Source organism: Salvia splendens, chromosome 15 (genome assembly GCF_004379255.2).
Source record: "Salvia splendens isolate huo1 chromosome 15, SspV2, whole genome shotgun sequence".
Lineage (NCBI taxonomy): Eukaryota > Viridiplantae > Streptophyta > Magnoliopsida > Lamiales > Lamiaceae > Salvia > Salvia splendens.
In genome coordinates, this window is record NC_056046.1 from 17,270,143 (window position 1) to 17,293,246 (window position 23,104).

Consider the following 23,104-nt stretch of genomic DNA (forward strand, 5'->3'; position numbering starts at 1 on the left):
ACTCCGTCGAGAACAAATTGACCTGCTTCTTCACCTGATCCCAGTGCTTGCGGAGCTGCTCCCTATGGCTCTTGTAGGCGGCCGTCGGCTTGGCCTCGTTGTAGTGATCAGCGATGCGCTCCAAGTAAGCGATTTGCTTTTGGTTGTTGGCAAACACCGGGTCCTCCGAAATATCAATCCAACACTTAACCAAGACGATGGTTTCATCCGGGTTGTAGTTCGCCCTCCCTGGGGCTAACTCTTCATTCTTCTCTGGAGGCGGCAACTTCTTGGCCCTTTGCCTGTTCCGCTTCTTCTTGGTGGCGGAGCTCGAGGCGGGGGTGGCGGAGCTCGAGGTGGGGGCGGCGGCGGCGCGGGTGGGAGACGACTCCATGTCTGACAGCCCGTACGAATCCGTACTAAAATCGGGATCGTACTGGGTGTTGGAGTCAAATGGCCGGTATTCATCAGGGTCTGTACCCGGCCACCGTGCACCACCACTGAACATCGGACTATTCGAACTTGGGTAATCACCGGGATTTATTTTATAGTGTATGGAATAGTGAGAATGGAAGAGTGGAGTGAATGGAAGAGTGAAGTTGGGGTGTATATATATAATAAATTTTGAAGAATTAAAAAAAAGGAAAACGCGTTGCATCGTCCGCGTGACCCGCAGTGGGGCGGATGATACCGCGGACGATGCGTGGTTGAAGCCCTATTGTCCGCGGAAGAAGCATAGGGTGCAGACAATGGATGTGCCATCGTCCGCATGGCTACAGTGGCAGACGATAGTCTGCCCAATGCATCGGGCGGATTATCGTCTGCCCTATTGTAGAGGCCCTTAATTATCATTATTTTAAGGAAATTATATTTCTTGATTGGCGCCAATAAGTGCGGTCAAAGAAAAGTGGCATGGATATGACCATAAAGCTAGGCTTGGACCACTTTAACTACACAAATTGTTGCTGATACACATGACTTAGTCCATGTGAAGTGACACCCTCTTTTAAATAAAAAATTAGATTAAATAAAATACTTATAGCAATATCTTTACCTGCATTATCCAGATACCTTAAAAGTGATTGGTATCTGTAACTCTAAGTTCTATTTGGGAATTTAAAATTAAATCGAATTAGTTTTTGTAGCCGATTGTCCAATTAAAATCTTACGCCTTGCAAAAAGGAGTTTTTCTTTTGAAGATGATATCATGGAAAGTCGAGGAATAAATACGACTAATATGCACTCCATTGACTTTGGTTGACTACTAAATTATGAAAATGAATACAAGTGGCAAAGAGATAGGTACTATGAGAGATATTTATTTACATTATTTTATTTTGGAGGTGATTCTAGAAAGTTTATGATAAAACAAATAGTCCTATTTGTGATAATTTGGCCCGTTTGACATATATTTGGTATGTCCAATTAAATTCAAATAAACACGTAGTACTCCATCCATCTCATAAAAATGTAAAAATTTGGCACAACACAGAAATTAATACACAGTTGAAAAAGTAATAGAGATAGAAAGAATAAGTAGTTATAATATTATTAATAAAAAATGAGCCTCATCTTATTAGAGATATGAAAATTATCAAAAATAGGAGGTATCTTTATGTGACATTCAAAAATGAAAAATATACTGTATTTATTTTTATGGGACGAGGGAGTGAAATAATATTACAATAAATATTTTTTGTTCATATATCATGTATAATTTGAATGCAGCTTAGACTAGTTTATTAACAAAGAAGAAGAAATTGAAAGACGGCAACAAAACTTAAATCTTAGAATTGTGTACGAGTGGAAATTTTAAAATAAATTGGAAGTTAATGTATATCTAATTCGATAATGATTACTCTAAAATAGTACTAGTACTAAAGTGTCGGCTCGAAACTTCTAAGAAGGTGAGGTGAGGTGAGGTCAACAATATATATCAGTCACATTCGTTCATTGAATTGAGACACAATTTAATCCTATTTTGGGCTTCAGTCCAACTGGTTATGTGATTTCAATTATCACATCCCAAATTCATATTGCCCCATCATAAGATTATGGATATAGTCAAAATAAAGACAATTATAGAAAACACAAATTATATACAGGAACTAAGAACATCTTCATATATATATTTTTTTATCATTTAAAGAAGTTAGTAAATTTTATTCATTGAGGTATTTTAAAGATAAGAATGAAATGACAATTCTTTGGCATTTTCATTCCAATCTCTCCTTATTTCTTTGCATTATACCAAGAAAGGGATAGAAACCAATCCATGGAAAAAATTGATATCAAACTGACTAACAAGTTTAGAGCATCCACAATGGTCACCCGGCCATACCCGGTCGACAACCAAGGTGGCTCCGATGGGCGATACGGGTGGACACCGGAGCCTAGGCCTCCCGTCCCTTCCCAAACTCCGACTCCTCCATCTCGCGCCGGTGTCCGCACACCGTACTCACCGGCGGAGATGGATAGATTGTTCAAGGCGTACTTGGAAATATCCGAAGATGCAGTGGTTGGCACGAACCAATCCGGTGATCACTTTTGGTGGCGCGTCTCTCGGCGGTACAATGCAAACCGGCCACCGGGAACGATTGAGCGCAACGAGAGTATGGTGCGCAACTGCATCGGCCGAGCCAACGACGAAATTGGCAAGTTCAATGGCTATTTCCTCCAGGAGTCGCGGAATGCCGGGAGCGGCCGAAGCGAGGTCGACATCATCACTGCGGCGCTGAGCACCTACCAATCCATGAACGGTAAGTCGTTCAAGTACCTAAATGTTTGGCAGGAAACGAGGACGCACCCAAAGTATTTGGGAGGCGTAACATCCTCCTCTAGCGGCTCCTCCAAACGGTCACGGTCGGCATCCCTATCCGACGCCGGCGAAGAAGTGGCTAGCCAACTCGCCGAAGCTAACTTGGGTAGCCCCGACGCCGGACCAAGCGGTTCCCGACGCCGACCGCAAGGAAAGAAGAAGGCGGCGGCCGAACGCCGTCGCGCCGCGACTCCATCTGCCCCCGCTCCAGAACCCGCACCCTATGTTCCACCTCCACCCCCGAACAACTCGTTGTGGGCCCTTTTGGCCCAACTCAATATGGCCGATAGGTCATCTATGACCCCCACGCAACTTCAAACGCACGTGACCATGATATTGGGTCTCCAAAAACAATTAGGGTTGGTGCCGCCGGATGCGTAGTCTTCCTCGGGTAATATTAGACAATAATTGTGTAATTTTTAATTTTTAGGATTTTAATTATGTAATTTTTAATTTTTAGTATTTTAATTATGTAATTTTTAATTTTTAGGATTTTAATTATGTCTTTTTTATTTTATTTGTAATTTGTAATATTTATTGTGGGTTTTTAATGAATTTTAGTACTATGGAAATGTTTTTGTGTAATTGAATTTTAAATTAATTGTTCTCGTCCTTGCGGAAGTGCACAACTGTGGGTGTTGTGCTCTTGCCAGAGAGCAGGCAGAAAAAGTGGGGTCGGGCCCACAACCGTGCCGCTGGCAATAGCACGGTTGTGGATGCTCTTAACTATGCTTCGGAAAGTAGAACACACCTCACTTCAATTGAGATATGAAGAAACATAAAAAAAAACAACAATCAAATTCAAGTTTTAGATAAAAAAAATATGAGATGAATTCAAAACCTGCATCATTTTCAGCACAGAAAAAAAGGTGGCATTAAAGCTACAAAATCAATCTATAGAAAGCAATAATTCAATCAAAATAATTTTAAAAATTATGATTCATAGTATAAACACACAACTTGTGCTTGATCTCATCATAGCAAAAACTGAAAATCACAATAAAAAAAGGATTTGATTACAATAAAAATCATAACCTCACTAATATCCGTTAAGATAATTAACTTTTTCATCATAAGCCAAAGTGAATGAGATGAATCTTAAGAACGTGTGCTCAGAGAGCCAAGGGTTGTTTCGTCAAATACAAGATCAGAAACCCTAAGTTTGCTATACAATTTCACAAAAATAATACATAAAAAATAGCAATTGAGAGAACAGAATAACAAATTTGAGAAACGGAATTGAAAACCTATTTTTGTAATGGAGCTGTGAAGATGAGGAGCGGTTGAAGGAGAAGGAGCTGTATTTATGATAGGAATTAGTACTATCTGAGATTTTAGGTAAATGAATAAATGGGCTTTTTATGGGCTGCTATATCAGATTTATTTGCCAATATTTGAAACCCATAAGAAAGAGATACTACTCCTATATCATCAAATTAGGTGTATGGAATTAGAATTCACCTTCAATTCTAAATTAATATTTGGATTAAATAATTGAATTTCAATTCTAATTTTTCTCAATTCTCTATAAGAAAAGTAGATCATTCGAATTTTAAATAGTTATAAAATTGAACACCTTTACGCACTAAACACTGTCCCCTACACATAGACACACTCACTTCATATGAATTCCTTTAAATTCAATTATGTATATCATTTCTACCGAACAAAAGATTTGAAATAAAATTATATTCAATTCATTCAAATTCAATTATGTATAATTCTAATTTTCATGTACCAAACGGACCCTACTAGTATTTATCGATTTTGTTTGTATATATTATGACACCGTATACACCATTATATCATGTTATCAAGCAAAGCGATGTAATTACCGTGTCGAAACTTACTGCTAAGGCATCATCATATCATAACAAAAATTACAGTATATCAAAAAACAAGATTTTTTGACACAGTAAGTGCAGTGTGCCGATTTCAATACTTTCTTTCCACTCCTACACTAAATTTCATCTGAAACTCATAAATTTGGTGTGGATTGTCTTCCAAATTTGATCTTGAGCATGGGAATAATACACTGGCAGAGGGGAAAATTATAAGTTGTTACCTTAGCAAACTTCCTTAATCATACTTCCCTCTATCCCACAAAAGTAAAAATAATTTTTTTTATCATTCGTCCCATAAAATATCACATTTCATTTATGGAAAATTCTCGCAAACTCCTTTGTCTTTTTTATTTTATTTTATTTTTAATTCTTTAATCTTGTTTCCATATTTTTGGTTTAAACTAGAAAAAACATGGTTTATATTTCTGAAAATAAAACTTTTTTGAAGGAAAAATCTAAGCACTCTGTCTTTTGAATTTTAGTTGAAAGTGTTATTGTCAATTCCTTAATTGTCATAAAGGACTATAATGTAAATAAAAGTACGATTAAAATAGATACATTTCTTGATTTTTGCAAATACAATTCATGTCAATTTATCATCACTAAATGTATATGTACTTAATTTGCATTAATTAGTCATTGTTTTTAATGAAACTTATTGTTATCAATTAGATAAATGATGAGATACAGATCAAGCTTTAATTATTAATTAATAACCTTATACGCGACTTCATCTTTTTAATTTTAATTTTTCAATAAAAGAAGAAAATACAGTACTGATTTTCACTACTAAAACAAAGATGAAATTCTAAAGTTAAACCCAAGCTATAGGCTACTAACAAGGATTATTATAAAATCAAAGCAAAAGTCATTGTAGATATTGTAGAGGGTCTTCAAAACAAATTAATTTAGTTGACGTAACTCGTAAGAGATGTTAAAATTTAATTTATAATATTATAAATGTCGCTTTTTCTTAGGCTAGCAACCTTCGATAGAAAAAAAGGGTCCTAACACCTAAAATGTCAACTAAATCGTTATAAGTTATATATGGTGTTGAATTTAATCAAAACTATGGACACCATTCATAACAATCTCATAATTTCATTTGAATCAGAAACCCTATATTTGTTACTGATTTATATACATATGCCCTAAAAAACTCATTGCTATAGTAAATCTTTGTCGAATTTTTCCTAAAAAAAAAAACTACACGAGAAAACAAGTTTGTCATACCTTACAACCCCATTAAAATTACATGTGTATGCTATTCTTTTTTTTATAACATGCATATATTATCATTATAATAGTATAATATAATGTAATGTATATAATTGAGCCTCCCATTTAGGAGTCAAATCGCCGAGTTTGACTTGGTGGCCGGGCGTTCCTGAAAAGGTAATTCCAAAATAAATATGCTTCTAAATAAAATCAGCTTGCCACTTCATTTTCATTTATAACGTGATATAGTACTATATTACATAAATAAATAAAATAAAATAAAATAAAATAAATTCCAAAACTTTATTTTGCCTAGTGTGAAATTTAAATATTCATTCAAACATAAGAGTCAACCAAAATGGCTGGACATATTATGCAACTGAACTAAAAACAGTTGAGCAACCAAATGATTACTTCGTGGTTTGACTATGGTATGATTTTAAACTATATTCTATAAATATCTTATTTAAACATCATAATTTGACATTGTGATAAAATTAAAAGTTTAATTTTCATTTTTGCTGCAAACCTTTTAATTAAATATGTAAGTACATAGCAGTATGACATTATACTGATTTGTATTCATATTAAACTACTATTTTGGATTTCGACTCTAACCACAAAATTCTAATATTTCAAACAACTCGTATATGATCAAGTTAAAAATGAGTACAGCTCTATTTAGTTAAATAGGTTTAAATTTAGAATTTTAAAATTAAATAAAGTATTTTGACCCGCTACTTTAATTTTATTTCTATTTTCGAGTGTATTATACAATTAAATTAGAAGACTTAGGCCAACTTGTACTAGATTTAATTAATTGAGTTGTCCAAATTATCTTCTAGAAGTTAACAATATATTGAGAATATTTTATATACAAAAATCATGTAATAGGATTTTAAAAAAAAAGTAAAAGTAGTTGACGAAAAACGGAAAAAGAAAATAAAAATATTAATATACGGCGTAGTAGAAGGAAAGTGTCTATGGAATTTTATTGACTCTCTAAATCAGCTGTTCAAAAATGTTTTCAACACTCATAATTTCAGCATTTATTCAATCTCGATTTTCAAACCCTATCAAAAATTCCCCCAATTCGTAGTCTCCCGTTCTACGATAAAGAGCTATCCAATTTTATCTGCTTAGATTCAAAATTCCCTTCATTTCTTGATTGCATCGCAGCTCAGATTTTGTTTTGGGGCTGACTCGCGATTTTTCTCAGGTGTGCTTCGAAGCTTCGTTATGCTAGTATTTGTTTATTTAGATGTGAAAAAGATTGAAGTTTGGCGGTTATTGACTACTGTTTACTGCAATTTAGAAACTCTACTGGCTGAAAGATCGGGATAATTGACGAAATCTGAGATTTTAAGATTTAGTTGAGAAATTATTTAGCTCAATTAGATTGGGGTTTTGCATCCGGTTTGTTTGATCGGCTGATAAGCTAGGTTTTTAATCGATTTGCATTTTGCTGGACAAATTGGGGATTTCTCGTTAAACAGGTTGATTTTGGTTCATCTTCTGTAATGGGTAATTGTTGTGCTGTACCGCAAACCTCGGATGAGAAGAAGCCAAACCCTTACTTCGATGGGAAACCTGTTCCGAATGGTGGGCTCAAATCTTATGTGTTGGAGAATCCAACAGGGCATAACATAGATGAGTTTTATGAGCTGGGGCGGGAGCTCGGACGGGGTGAATTTGGGATCACGTATATGTGTACAGATAAGAACACTGGTGGTATTCTTGCTTGTAAGTCTATATCAAAGAAGAAGTTGAAGACGAGAGTGGATATTGAGGATGTTAAGAGAGAGGTCGAGATCATGAAGCATTTGCCTAAGCATCCGAATATAGTGACGTTGAAGGACACTTATGAGGATGATAAAGCAGTCCACTTAGTAATGGAATTGTGCGAGGGTGGTGAGTTGTTTGATAGGATTGTTGCTAGAGGGCATTATACTGAAAGGGCTGCTGCAGCTGTGACTCGTACGATTGTTGAAGTTATCCAGGTGAGGATTTTTGTGGCTGGGGTGTTTTTCTGTGACATTTTATTTGGAGTGCTATTTTCTTCTAATACATGATATCTGTTCTTCTAGTATTAGGGGTTGTGCAGTTTAGTTAGTATGAAGTGTTATAACATTTCTCTGAAAGGGTTGTTAGTAGAATGGATTGATGAATGCGGATTCAGTTTAATAGTATGTATCTCATTTAACTTTGAACATCTAGGTTTTTAGAGAAATTGGATTCTATTTGGTGTTATATTTTCTATATGCCATTGAGATGCAAAAAAAGTGTCTTATATACTAAGTGACTGGATATGATCTTTTGAGGTTGATGTATTAGTGCTTGTGTTTTTTCGTTTCTTGTTGCTATTCATTCGATTATGTGTTTGAGGAACTATAGAAACCCAGGTGGTTATTATTTTCATTTGGTCCACTATTTCATCCTAGATTTTTCTCTTTAGTGTGGGAATCTGTCTATGTGGCATCTACATTTTTGTTCTGCAAGCAGTGAATTGATCAAGTTGGGCTTCTTCGCAGAATTGTCACAAGCACGGGGTCATACATCGTGATCTCAAACCTGAAAATTTCTTGTTTAGCAATAAAAAGGAAACATCGCCACTGAAAGCTATTGATTTTGGGTTGTCAGTCTTCTTCAAGCCTGGTAATGCCTTTGCATTCGATTACTCATTGTAAAACCAGATATAAGGTCAATCTTTCATTCATAACTGATTCGTTAGTAATTCCACAGGCCAGACATTTGATGAGATAGTTGGAAGTCCTTATTATATGGCTCCAGAGGTGCTTAAAAGGAACTATGGTCCAGAAATTGATGTCTGGAGTGCTGGTGTGATTCTCTACATATTACTCTGCGGTGTTCCACCATTTTGGGCTGGTAAGCTTCCATAATATCTGTTGATGCAATAACTCCGTCACCCTAATGTGGTACTATATGATGTAGAGAAATTGACTGAATCCATGTATACTTAAAATGGTCGACATATATGGAAGTCTAAGATTCATATCATGTTCTTCATTCAGGCTCTTAATTTTCACTTAATTTTTACTTAAACTGCTCATGACTTGCAGAAACCGAACAAGGAGTTGCCCAAGCGATCATTCGTTCTAACGTGGACTTCAAACGAGACCCTTGGCCCAAAGTGTCCGATAGAGCAAAGGATCTGGTGAAGAAGATGCTCAATCCTGATCCCAAAAAACGGCTTACAGCACAAGAAGTTCTCGGTAAATTACAGTGTATTTGATGAGCTTTCTGCGTAAACTGCTTGATCCTCCCTCATGATTTCCTTGCATCAAATATGAAGCCTCTTGACATGCATAATTTTTTTTACTTGTAGATCATCCCTGGTTACAAAATGCAAAGAGTGCTCCTAATGTTTCTCTGGGTGAAACTGTCAGAGCTAGGCTCATGCAATTTTCGATGATGAATAAGTTGAAGAAAAGAGCTCTAAGGGTAAATTCTTGCTTTATAAATTGCAAAAGAGTTGGATCCATTGACTTGTATTATAACTTGAACTTGTGACATTCTCGCAGTTATCTCGTATTAAACTTCTCGTTCAAATTTCAGGTGATTGCTGAGCATTTGTCAGTAGAGGAAGTGGCAGGAATAAAGGAGGGGTTCAAATTGATGGATACAAACAACAAGGGGAAGATCGACATCAATGAGTTGAGAGCTGGATTACATAAGCTTGGTCATCAAATCCCTGAATCCGATCTCGTAGTTCTCATGGAAGCGGTAAGTGCCATTTTGACTTCAGAATTTAGATGGTTTATAGCCACGTTCTTTGCAAAAATCACATTCATTCTCTGTCAAATTGGTTGTTTCCTTTCTGTCTTGTCTTTCCTTTCCATAATACAACCAATCTTGGTTTATGCTGAAGTAACAATTCTCTCTTCTTTCAGGGTGATGTGGATAAGGATGGATATCTCGACTGCGCGGAGTTTGTTGCCATATCTGTTCACCTAAGAAAGTTGGGCAATGAAGACCATCTGCGCAAGGCCTTCGACTTCTTTGATAAAAACGGAACTGGGTATATAGAGATTGAAGAGCTGAGGGACGCCTTCGCTGATGAGGCGGAAGCTACCAGTGAAGAGATCATAAATGCTATTATTCAAGACGTTGACACCGATAAGGTTAGCAACACTAGTTCATCTCGTCCCGTTTCCATACGTTCCATATGGGGCTGTTTAGAGCGTAGAGCTTTAGAACTGTGAGACACGTATTGGGCGTACACTCTTAGTAATGAGTTAGATCGTCAATACATATATAAACAAACTCTAAAATATTCGATCCACATTAAAATATGGTCTTATATCATTTTGGTACGTCTAATCTATCATCTGAAACTAAGAGGATTGAATGTGCTTCTTGTATTTCTGCAGGATGGTCGTATAAGTTACGAGGAGTTCGCTGCAATGATGAAATCCGGCACTGATTGGAGAAAGGCGTCAAGACAATACTCACGAGAACGATATAACAGTCTTAGCTTGAAATTGATGGAGGATGGATCCTTAAACAAGAACCAGGAGTAGATAGATGAGAAGAACACTGACTTGCTTCGGCTTAAACAGAAAACCAACGATCGTTTCGTGATCAGTACGCAGGACTTACAGCGAAAAACTGAGTATGGTCTCGGCTCTAATTATTTTTTTTCTTTGATTGTATATGTTAAGATGGCTGGTTGTTGAGGATGACGATAAATAGGTCATTCACGTTCATGTTTACTCTGATTTGTGTGGTTTGTTTGTTGGTTGGTTGTTATTCTGGGATAAAGATTCACAGATATTAAGGATATTTCAATGTGTATGTTTCTGGTAAGAATTGTAATACCTTTTCCGTTGTATATAGACATATTATTCTCCAACATTCAAAATTCTAAAGGAGCACTATATTCAATATAATTAGAGTACTCTTGAATAATTGATTTAGTCAATATCTGTTGATGCCACACTACATATACAAGCTCCATATCTATACTTGACATAACATAGCTCACAGACCAAACTGGTCCTTGTATAAGAGGATGGGCTAATTCAAGAATCAAGACAGTCATATAAATATTTGTATGTGAAGAGGCTCACCTCAGTGAATGTGATCCAAAACTTCTATTCTGAATTGAGAGCCAAGAATCTAGAGATCAAACAATGAATGAAGTTCACCAGAAATCTTGGCAAGAGCAGACTCCATTGGCAAACTTGTGGAACCTAATTCTATCCCGAACGACTATTTCCCGATTGTACAACTTGCTTATAGTCTTTGTCACTTCATGGCAGTCTTCGCAGACCCTAAGGTTCTTCACTACTCTAATAGTTACAGGCGCCTTCGTCTTCAACAGACCATATGCAATGGCCAACCTCTCGCTGTGCTCCCAGAGAGCGTCCAGCTTCTCCCTGTCACCAAGATTCAGCAAAACAGACGCAATCCAAGGTTCATGCCCGCTGGCCTGAACCCTCCCCGACACTACGCGTATGAACTCGGTTATGGCCTTAGCTTCAGGATGGGACCAATCGCCCACCACAAACTCATGTACATGTCCGTTGATTTCAATGGAGCTGCACCCTGGCACAGCTTTGATTCTTTTGTCTCTCATCTGCCTTCTAACACTACTCATCTTAACCCAATCTGACATAGAAGCATACAAGCTCGAAAGCAGTATATAATTCTCTGCGTTATGTGGCTCTAACTGAATAAGCTGCTTTGCTACTTCCTCGCCTTTGTGGAACATCTTGTTCTTCTTGAAACTAACCACCAATGTCCGCCATATTGCTGGGTTAGGAGCAATGGGCATGCTTGCCACAAATTCGTATGCCTCTTCTGCCTTGTTTGCGCGACAGAATAGATCAACCATGCAGCCGTAATGCTCCATAGACGGCTCCATCCCACAGTTAAGCATGCTCAACCAATACTTCCTCCCCTCGGCTACAAGCCCACCATGAGCACATGCCGATAACACTCCAATAAGCGTCACTTGGTTAGGCTCAACCTGAAAAATATTCAAAACGCTGCATGTTACAAACTGCTCATGAAGAATGGGTGCCAAGATCTAACACAAGCTGAGACTACTTTGAACACTGAGCACATTGAGAGAGAGAGAGAGAGAGAGTATTTCAATCACAAGAAAGCACAAACTATTCATGAAGAATGGATGCCAAGATTGAACACAATCTGACACTATCCATGCATCAGCACTAACTGAGGCTAAGCAACTCAAAAATCTTGAAAATGGATCACAATTAGCTAAACCAACGTGGCAATAATCACTAACCATTAGCAAAAAGTTCTAAACTTTACCATTCTATAATCCAACAAACATCACTACAATAACTAACTCCTCTCCATTACCTGAGCTTCCCCCATTCTCTCAAACAAATCCAACGCCTCCTTCGCCATCCCCGTGATGGCAAATCCAACAATCATAGAGCTCCACGCCTTTGCATCCCTAACCGGCATCGCCTCAAAAACAGCCCGCGCCTTCTCAATGCACCCACACTTGGCGTACATACTCACAAGCGCCGTGCTCACCTCAAGGTCATTCTTAATCCCATTCTTATCAATAAACATATGCAGCCATTTCCCCAAATCAAGCGCCCCAGCCATTGCACAAGCAGAGATCACACTCACCATCGTCACCTCATCCGGCTCCACCCCGCCTTTCTGCATCGCCCTAAACACCTCCAAAGCCTCATTGACCTTCCCAACCCTAGCATAGCCCCCAATCATCGCGCTCCACGCCACCACATTTCTGTCAGACATTTCATCAAATACCTTCCGCCCCAAATCCATCTCCTCGCATTTCGTGTAGAAATTGAGTAACGACGTCTGAACAAACAGATTCTCCCCCAATCCAGACGCAATCGCGTGCTTGTGCACCTGGCGGCCCTCGTCAAACGCCGTCAGAATCGAGCAGGATTTGAAAACGAAGGCGAAAGTGAAGGTGTTCGACGCCGGGGATTTGGACCTAATCAACCTCCGGAAGAGGAGAATCGGCTCCGGGGAGGGGCTATGCTGCAGGAATCCTCGCATAACAGTGTTGTAGCCAAAGATGTTAGGGCAGCGGAGGTGGAAGAGGAGACGCTTGGCGTATTGGGCGTTTTTGTAGGCGGCGAAGCAGAGGATTTTGGAGAGAGAGAAAGCGTTGGTGGAGGGAGAGATGAGGGGATGAGTGAGAATTTGGGCGTGGATTTGATCGAGAACTCTCATGTTGGGACATTTTTTGATCAGTAATGCCAATCTCTCTTCTTCTTCTTCAGCCAGCTTTCCTCGTTTCAGCTCTGCTGATTTCAAAACTTCCTTCTTTTTCTTACTGTGAAACAAAAAGTTTAGAGATAATAATTTCGGTTTTAAAAGTGGACTTTCTCAATTTGTTATGAGCCCAATATCTGGCCCGGCCCAAATAAAACAATTGTGTATATAAAATTAACTTTTGTTATTGTAAATATACACTAAAATAGTTACAAATGAAAAAAATAAGATAAATGAGGTCTTACATATATATATTTGGCTTTGGTGGGAGTGATCAATTGCTAACTAATCATTTAATTACTAACTACAATTAATTTAAGATCATAAGATTTTAGAAATCTTGTGGTAAAATTTGCCACATGTAATTTTCGTTTTTATTAATTAAATTGAAAAAAGATAAAAAAACTATCAAATTAGGGTTTTGGATGAAAATGTCAATGCAATGTTTCGAAAATATCAACACAATATTTTGAGAATGCCAACGCAATGCTTTGAGAATGTTAACACATTGCTTATATTGACATTCTACATGTATTATATTGACATATTTTATATATTGTGTTGACATTTGTTGCTGTACGAAAAAATTGAAAATTTTTAAATTTTTTTTCAAATTTTGACATCGGAACATATGCAAGTGATATCTCGTTAGAATCCTTATGATATTATCTTTAATTTGATATATCTTGTGCGAAAAAATAATTTAAATCGAGAAACTTATATGAGTTTTAAAGTTATGAGATATTTTTCAAAAGTTAGTTACAACTAATTTGTTGTAAATTGACCTTAATACCCTTATTGACGTTTTTTGTTGATCGTATTGACATTTCGGGGCTTATGATCTAGGCCATTGATTTAAATATCTAATGACTATTATTTAATTGTAGTTAGCAATTAAATAATTGAGTTAGCAATATAATACTCCATTAGCTCCCTGCTATTGTATTATTCTTAATTCATTTGAATTAATATTAATTCACGGCTAAAAAGCTTCTGAGGTTATAAATTATAGTAGTAGTAAGAAAATTAGGGCCAATTCACAACTGAGAAGCTTTGTGGCGGTGATCTAGGGGTGATAAAATGGGTAGTGAGTAATGGGTGATTTTCATTTCGACCCGTTATCCGTCGGGTATTGGGTACCCATTACCCGATGATAACGGGAAATGGGGTGGGATCGGGTAGGGTGTTTTAGAGGTTTGCGGATAGCGGGTATACCCGTTAATCCCAATAATACATGATATTATTAGTATTAGCCATATACCATCTTTTAATACTTCATAGAATCTAAGAGTTCTAAGAGTTCCTTTGAATCATTTTTATATTTCAACGAACATACAATGTGAAAACTCACCGAAACTAGCTATAAAGTGTCCCCCCACTTTTATTCTCAATCTATTCAACGCTTACCATCGATATTACTGTAAATTAGGGAACATTGTCAGATACTAGGGTTTTCAAATTTTCTATTTGGGTTTCGGGTCGAGTACGGGTACCCGCATTGTCGGGTACGGGATACCCAACACGGGTATCGGGTAATCCCGATATGTTGCGGGGCGAGTATTGGGACAACTAATTTGGTTAAAATTAGGTACGGGTACCTGACTCGTCGGGTGTGGATACCCGCGGGTAACCCATTTCGCCACCCTTAAGACCAAGTTTATCGGTCTCTCAGGTCGACCGCCACATCAGTAATGCATTTAAAATATATATATATATACAGTCGTGATCATATGATAATCCCTAAATATCGTAATAACCCTATAACCAAATCTGGACCACACATATTTCTAATCATGCGGTTGAGATTCAAACTTAGATATACTTCATAAAAAAAACGCGGGGGTAAAACTGTCATTTCCCTCATTTAATTTCTGAATTTCGCCAAATATCACGTAAAATGATAAAATGATAGGTTTATTGCATAGAATGATAGTTTTGAGATTCAAACTTAGATTTACTTCATAAAAAAAAGCGCGGGAGTAAAACTGTCATTTCCGTCATTTAATTTCTGAATTTCGCCAAATATCACGTAAAATGATAAAATGATAAAATGATATGTTTATTGCATAGAATGATAGTTTTGCCGGATAGAATGATACCCTGAGTTGATAAAATGATACTTTTGACTGACTGATAAAATGATAGGTTTATTGCATAGAATGATAGTTTTGCCGAATAGAATGATACTCTGAGTTGATAAAATGATACTTTTGACTGACTGATAAAATGATAAAATGATAGGTTTATTGCATAGAATGGTAGTTTTGCGGATAGAATGATACTATGAGTTGATAAAATGATACTTTTGACTGACTGATAAAATTATATATGTTAGGTTTATTGCATAGAATGATAGTTTTTCCGGATAGAATGATACTCTGAGTTGATAAAATGATACTTTTATCTTATAAATGTTAGGTTTACTGCATAAAATGATAGTTTTGCCGGATAGAATGATACTTTCAGCCGATAGAATGATACTTTTAGCCGATAGAATGATAGGTATTTTTGGTGTATAAAATGACATTTTTGTTTAATAAAATGATACTTTTACCTGATAAAATGATAATCTAAGCGGATAAAATGACAGTAACCTTATAAAAATGATACTCTGAGTTGATAAAATGATACGTTTACTGCTTTGTAGGTTTGTATATTATGTATTGTGCCGATTATATTAGGTTTATTGCATAGAATGATAGTTTTGCCGGATAGAATGATACTCTGAGTTGATAAAATGATACTTTTGACTGACTGATAAAATGATAAAATGATATATGTTAGGTTTATTGCATAGAATGATAGTTTTGCCGGATAGAATGATACTCTGAGTTGATAAAATGATACTTTTGACTGACTGATAAAATGATAGGTTTATTGCATAGAATGATAGTTTTGCCGGATAGAATGATACTCTGAGTTGATAAAATGATACTTTTGACTGACTGATAAAATGATAAAGTGATAGGTTTATTGCATAGAATGATAGTTTTGCCGGATAGAATGATACTCTGAGTTGATAAAATGATACTTTTGACTGACTGATAAAATGATATATGTTAGGTTTATTGCATAGAATGATAGTTTTGCCGGATAGAATGATACTCTTAGTTGATAAAATGATACTTTTGACTGACTGATAAAATGATAAAATGATATATGTTAGGTTTATTGCATAGAATGATAGTTTTGCCGGATAGAATGATACTCTGAGTTGATAAAATGATACTTTTGACTTACTGATAAAATGATAAAACGAGCGAAATTTAGAAATTAAATGAGCGAAATTTGGATACGTAAATTTTATCATGAGCGAAATGACATATTTACCCCCGCGCTTTTTTTATGAAGTAAATCTAAGTTTGAATCTAGACCACGTGATTTTAAAAATGTGTGGTCCAGATTTAGTTATAGGGTTATTACGAAAATTGAGGTTATCATTATAATGCACTCCTATATATATATATATATATATATATATATATATATATATAGAGTTGTGATCAATGTCGAACCAATTTTAAAGACCGAACTAGAGACCAAATCTGGGCCATTAGATCTAGTTTTTTTGATGAGATGTGTTGCTGTGTAAATTTTTCGGTCTTCATTACAAGCCCATTTTACTTCATTGTATAGGTTTATTACTTCATTCCGTACGTAATAACTTGAAACTACAATATGTTTTTACTTTCTTCCAGTAGGTTTTGAAATGATTCAACATATGTTTCATTTGAATTCATTGACCTGAGTTTTTACTTTATTTACATTAAAAAATGTAATTTATTCAAGTGCGTTTATTACTTCATTCTGAAACGTTATTACTTCATTGGATAAGGTTTTTACTTCATTCCAGTAGGACTTCAAATGCTTCTACACATACTGCATTCCAATAATTTATTACATCATTCCATGTGTTTATTACACCATATCAGCGGTGTGGCGGTGGTGATAGATATTGTAGAGAGAAAGAACGGCACGCGACGGCGAAACCGCATTTACGTACTGGAATGAAGTAATAATCCTACTGGAATGAAGTAAAAACCTACTGGAATGAAGTTAAATCTTCGTAACATGTTAGTATGACTTATTTACCTTCGGATGAATTAAAATAGGCTCGTGATGAAGGCGAAAATAATTGATAAATTTGTGTCTCTCATCCATAAAAAACTAGATCTAAAACCCTAATTTGGTATGGTTCGGTGGTTCGGTCTTTAAGAGTGGATTTGTGAATAATGGGACTATATATATATATATATAGAGTCCCATTATTCACAAATCCAATCTTAAAGACCGAACTAGAGACTAAATTTGGGCCCTTAGATCTAAAATTTGATAAATTAGATTAGATAATTAAGGGTTATTTTTCGTAGTTCATTACATAAATAATTTACTTCAATGCGGGGGTATTTATGTCATTTCACATTGGAGGTAAAAATTTTAGGGTTAAACCCATCCTAAAATTTTACTCATTTCACATTCTCTCCTCTGCTCCTGCGCTACTTCTTCTTCTCCAAATCCGATTCATCATCAATTGAAATCGATTCTGCATCTTCATCTCAGTAATCGATTCAACATCTTCATGACAGTTGAAATCGATTCAACATCTTCATCTCAGTAATCTCCAAATCTCCAGCCGATTCATCTCACTCCAATCGATTTCATCAGTTGAAATCGATTTCATCAATGATTCAGCATCTCGATTCGCCGAGTTCAACATCTACAGCCACCGAGTTCGATATCTACAGCCGACGAGTTCAAATCCGATGACGATTCAAAAATGACTCAAACACTCAACTCGTCTGCATCAGGTATACACTGTTTTGAAGCTTTGCATAGTTCAAAATTTTAATTTACTTCATCTATTTGTAAATTGGTTTATGATTTTTGTCTTATGAGTTTATCAAGCAGAGCGGAGGAAGGTCAACATAAGCTTCAAATATACTCATAGGCAGGTGGCCAAATCACAACTGGTCGAGAAAGCAAATCCCGAGGAAAGTTCCTCTGCTGGTCGGTCGGAAGCAAATATTGCAAGTCAAATCACTCCACTAGAAGGTAAAAATGAAGTGATACTATAGTTGTTATGAAGTAGTAAATTCATGGAATGAAGTTAACTGTGTTTTATGAATTATATTAACTGTATTGTATGAACAACTTAACTGTATTATACGTATATTTTGTGAATAATTAAACATGAATGAACTAAATAACCTATTTGATGAAGGTATAACCTCACGTAATGAAGTAATATAAATCGATTACTTCACAGTACTTTTGATATTTGAGAGAAAATGCATAAAAAAATGTGGCTGCGTAAATCGATTTAGTTTATTTCATGAGGATATTACTTCATTTCAAGAGGCAACTTCATTTGATGAGGCTATTAGTTTGGTGCTTGATTTTTGTTTTTTCGATTGTATGTTGTTAATGTGTGCTTCTAGTTCATTTCTGGACTCATTCGAATTATGTGGCAAAAATTAATCTGCATCTTCTTAATTTGATTTATTACTTCATAATTTGGAGACATTGCTTTGTGGAAATCAAATCGCAAGGAAAGTTCGTCAAATGTTCGTATAAATTTTATTAACTGTGTTGTATGCATATTTAGCTATGAAATAGCATTGAATGAACTAACTAACCTATTTGATGAAGTAGTGTTCATAGGATGAAGTAATTGTGTTGTATGCATATTTTGTGAAGAAATAACAGTTGAATGAACCAATTCAGCTATTTGATGAAGTAATAACCTCATGGAATGAAGTAATATAAACTGACATGTTTTGTACGTGTGTTTAGCTGTGAATTATACTTTTAATGAACTAAAGAACCTAAATCATGAAGTTCTAAACTATTTTAATGATGTAATATAAACTATGTTTCAAATGTTGAATTATTGTTATGTGTTTCTTGTATATAGGTGAAGAAAACGCTAGGGTCCTCCAACTCACAGCGGGGTGAGAAATCAAATTTGTGGAGCGAGATGAAGAGTTTCGGGAGATGTAGTTGAGGCACAGTGATATGCTGATGAAAACATTTGTGCAGTCCGTCCCCACTCCTAACAAATGGGTGGTGCCCAGAATCACGGCTCAGCCCATTGAGATGTGCTTGTGTGTCAATTTTGGATGATTTCTTGTATTGGACAAGTTTGTGTTTTTTCCTTTTTTATGATGGAGAGTTTGTATTAGTTATGGGATTTATATAGTGAGGATGGCGTGGTTTACAACTTTCACCTACTGTATGAATAGTTGACTATTTTAGAGAAAATTAAAACGGTTTTAGTTCACGCACAATAATAAACTACTATAATGAAGTAATAAACTACTGCAATGAAGTAATGAACCTACTGAGATGAATAATAGGTAGGTTCAGTCTTGACTTATGAATACGTTATAATAAAGAATAAAAATTTCATTAATGAAACAATTCAAAGTTCACGCAGTCTATTTGATTTAAAGTTTGCCAAATATTTAAATAAATTTAAATTCAAAGTGTAATGAAGTAATAAACATAAGAATGAAGTAAATAACTACTGGAATGAAGTACGAAACCTACTGGAATGAAATAATTTACTATAAGGAAATAAGCACTTCTTCTTCTCACAATTCTTGAATCACGCTGACCAACCTCGCCGTTTGGCACATTTACGGCTTTGCTTGGATATATCCTTTATTTCTTTCTCAAGGCGTAAACTTTTCGACTACTGCAAACCTTGGTGCTGACGACATCAGGAGGATGGACTTTTATTTCACTAGGACTTGCGAACCATAGAAATTCTAAATCATCTTTCAAGCCATAGAAATTCTAAATCGTCTTTCTCTCGTCACTTACCATTCAACAATGATATATTTAAATGTACGTATTTGATCAATATTGCCCTCAATAAGCTGAGCGACATTCTAAAAATGTGCTTGCAAATCATTCCTACTAGCCTCATCCACCACAACAATAACAACAAAAATAATCTTTCAACCAGAATTTAAGTTCATTCATCCATGTTATTACTTCATTTAAAAAGGTAATTTAGTTAATCATAAGTACAACCGATCACGTACTTATGCATACAATACACTTTATATTATCATTTCATATTAACCGACATTTGTTCATTGAACATGTTATTAATTCATTCATCTAGATATTTAGTTCATATTAACTAATGCTATACACAAACTTATGCATACAACACAGTTAAGTTCACGTTACTTCATTCAACCTGCGGATTACTTCATTCAGCCAAACTGTTACTTCATTATAGATTTGTTTATACAACAAACATAAAAAAATCGAAAAAATAACCACCGACAAGGTTCAACAAGAGATTGTTCATCAATGTTAAAAACATATATCAGATTCAGAATTGGCCATAATTGGCTAGGATTCAAAATTAGAAATTGGCTAGAATTGGCTAGGATTTCAGAATTCAGGCTAAAAACTTACCAGTATCAAAATAACATCCAATTTGGCTAGAATTTAGAATTGAAAAAACTAAATCAGGATTTCAAACAAAAGCCCTAGCATTTCAGAGAGAGAGATAGCAAAATTCTAAAGGAATTCACCAAATCCCACCGTTGATGCCGCCGGTGAAGTAGAGGCAAATCCTCCGGCGGCGGATCGAGATCGAAGCTCCGCATCCACCGCATAATTTGTCGGTGTCGTTCCTACTACATCAAGAAGCTGATGAATTTCACGTGTGGAATTCTCCATGGATGAGATTTAGAAGATCGTGAAAACTGAGACAAATCGCGATTGAAGCAGATCGCGATTGAGGCCATTATCCGGCGATCGTGAATTGAGGCAACACAATTGTCCGGTGATGAAGATCGATGAAGATTGAAGGTGATTGCGAGAAGGAGATCGATGAAGATGAAGGAAATTGCGAGAAGGAGATCATGAAGATTGAATAAGAGATCGGCGATTGAAGAATTGAGAGAAAAATTGAGGAAACACGTATTTTAGTATTTTATGTTTGTTAATAAATTGAGTTCCCAAAATACCCTTCAACAAGTTTTTTAGGGATAAAATAATAAAATAATGGTAAATTAATCCTAACCACAAGATTAAGAAGATGGATGGTCCTAATTTATTCTCTAGTTCGGTCTTTAAGATTGGTTCGACATTGATCACAACTCTATATATATATATATATATATATATATATATATATATATAGAGTCGTGATCATATGATAACCTCTAAATATCGTAATAACCCTATAACTAAATCTGGACCACACATATTTCTAATCATGCGGTTGAGATTCAAACTTAGATTTACTTCATAAAAAAAAGGCGGAGGGGTAAATATGTCATTTCCCTCATTTAATTTTTGAATTTCGCCAAATATCACGTAAAATGATAAAATGATATATTTTAGGTTTATTGCATAGAATGATAGTTTTGCCGGATAGAATGATACTCTACTTCATAAAAAAAGGCGGAGGGGTAAATATGTCATTTCGCTCATTTAATTTCTGAATTTCGCCAAATATCACGTAAAATGATAAAATGATATATGTTAGGTTTATTGCATAGAATGATAGTTTTGCCGGATAGAATGATACTCTGAGTTGATAAAATGATACTCTGAATTTTGCCAAATATCACGTAAAATGATAAAATGATAGGTTTATTGCATAGAATGATAGTTTTGCCGGATAGAATGATACTCTGAGTTGATAAAATGATACTCTGAATGATAAAATGATACTCTGAATTTCGCCAAATATCACGTAAAATGATAAAATGATAGGTTTATTGCATAGAATGATAGTTTTGCCGGATAGAATGATACTCTGAGTTGATAAAATGATACTTTTGACTGACATATTTACCCCCGCGCTTTTTTTTATGAAGTAAATCTAAGTTTTAATCTAGACCGCGTGATTTTAAAAATGTGTGGTACAGATTTAGTTATAGGGTTATTACGGAAATTGGGGTTATCATTATAACGCACCCCTATATATATATATCAATCCATGGGGTCTCTCTCTCTCTTGGACACAGGTCGGCTGATTGAGTTGAACTGACTGAACGGTCTCTCCTCCCATTTCACCACTCAACCAATGAGATTGTGCCAAATGGCAAAATTTCATTTCCTGATATTATTTTTTAAATAATTTATATATCTTTAATATATTATATTAAAAAATTATAAAAACTATACCAAAATTCATAATTTTTCTTCCTCTATAAATAGTGACCACATTTGCTATAGTTTTGCATACAAAAAAATATCATCTTTTCTCCTCCTATAATCCTTATTGTTTAATAGAATTTCATATTTTTTAGTTTCCTTTGTTGCTAACTATGGAGGATGATGAGAATAATATATTCTCTGATTATCTAAATTTCTATCATTCCCAAAACTTCAACCCTTCTCAAAATTTTAATCATTCTCAAGATTATTTCCCTAGCTTTGATGATTTTCCAAATTCTGAACAAGAAAATGTTCTTAAACTATATGAGCAGACAAGAAAAGAAAATCCAAGAATTGATGAACAAAGAAGTTTAGAGTCATTGAAACAGCGCTACAAACGACTCAACGCAAATGTCGCAAAATGGGTTGGTGCATATAAAAAAGCGCATGATCGAGCTACGAGTTGCCAGTCTAAAGAGGACATTGAGAAAGTCGCTCAACAACTGTATGGTAAGAGCAAGTTTACTCACCATAAGGTGTTTGAGGAGGTGATGAGACTCGATCCCAAGTGGGAATTGAAATTGAATAGCACCGGTTCAACGCGTTTCCAGCCATATGAAGATAGTCTTGAAGAAAGTCATGGGAGCTCAAAAAGGTCGAGGACTAGTGAAGAAGTAGGACCTCAAATTGACTCCACTCCTGAGAGTCGTTCTTCAACATTGAAGAGATCAAGCTAAGGCTAAGGCTAAAAGAAAAGGCAAAGAAGTTGCAACACCATCATATACAAGTCCTAATGATTTCACTGCAGCACTGCGTGAAATGAGAGTCACGCGTGAAATGGAATGTGATATTCAGGAACGGA

General features: G+C 35.6%; 2 protein-coding genes across 4 annotated transcripts; one reads left to right on the top strand and one right to left on the bottom strand.

Annotated features, from left to right (window-relative positions):
• The first annotated feature begins 6,853 nt into the window (after window positions 1-6,853).
• LOC121768319 (calcium-dependent protein kinase 32-like) lies at window positions 6,854-10,741 on the top strand. Of its 3 annotated transcripts, none has more exons than XM_042164790.1 (9): window positions 6,854-7,078; window positions 7,175-7,859; window positions 8,391-8,514; window positions 8,602-8,745; window positions 8,940-9,092; window positions 9,206-9,321; window positions 9,436-9,603; window positions 9,771-10,001; window positions 10,251-10,741. In XM_042164790.1, the coding sequence occupies exons 2-9, from the start codon at window positions 7,380-7,382 to the stop codon at window positions 10,398-10,400; spliced, it is 1,566 nt and encodes a 521-aa protein (XP_042020724.1). In that variant the 5' UTR covers window positions 6,854-7,078; window positions 7,175-7,379; the 3' UTR covers window positions 10,401-10,741. The 3 variants fall into 3 exon arrangements, with proteins under 3 accessions (XP_042020724.1, XP_042020725.1, XP_042020723.1); XM_042164791.1 differs by having other exon boundaries at window positions 7,356-7,859; XM_042164789.1 differs by having other exon boundaries at window positions 6,854-7,859.
• Window positions 10,742-10,960: 219 nt separating this feature from the next.
• LOC121768318 (pentatricopeptide repeat-containing protein At5g48910-like) lies at window positions 10,961-13,159 on the bottom strand. The gene is made up of 2 exons (XM_042164786.1): window positions 12,211-13,159; window positions 10,961-11,851 (listed from the first exon to the last, which is right to left on the bottom strand). Exons 1-2 carry the CDS (start codon window positions 13,066-13,068, stop codon window positions 11,024-11,026), a joined length of 1,686 nt encoding a protein of 561 aa, XP_042020720.1. The 5' UTR covers window positions 13,069-13,159; the 3' UTR covers window positions 10,961-11,023.
• Between the last annotated feature and the right edge of the window lie 9,945 nt (window positions 13,160-23,104).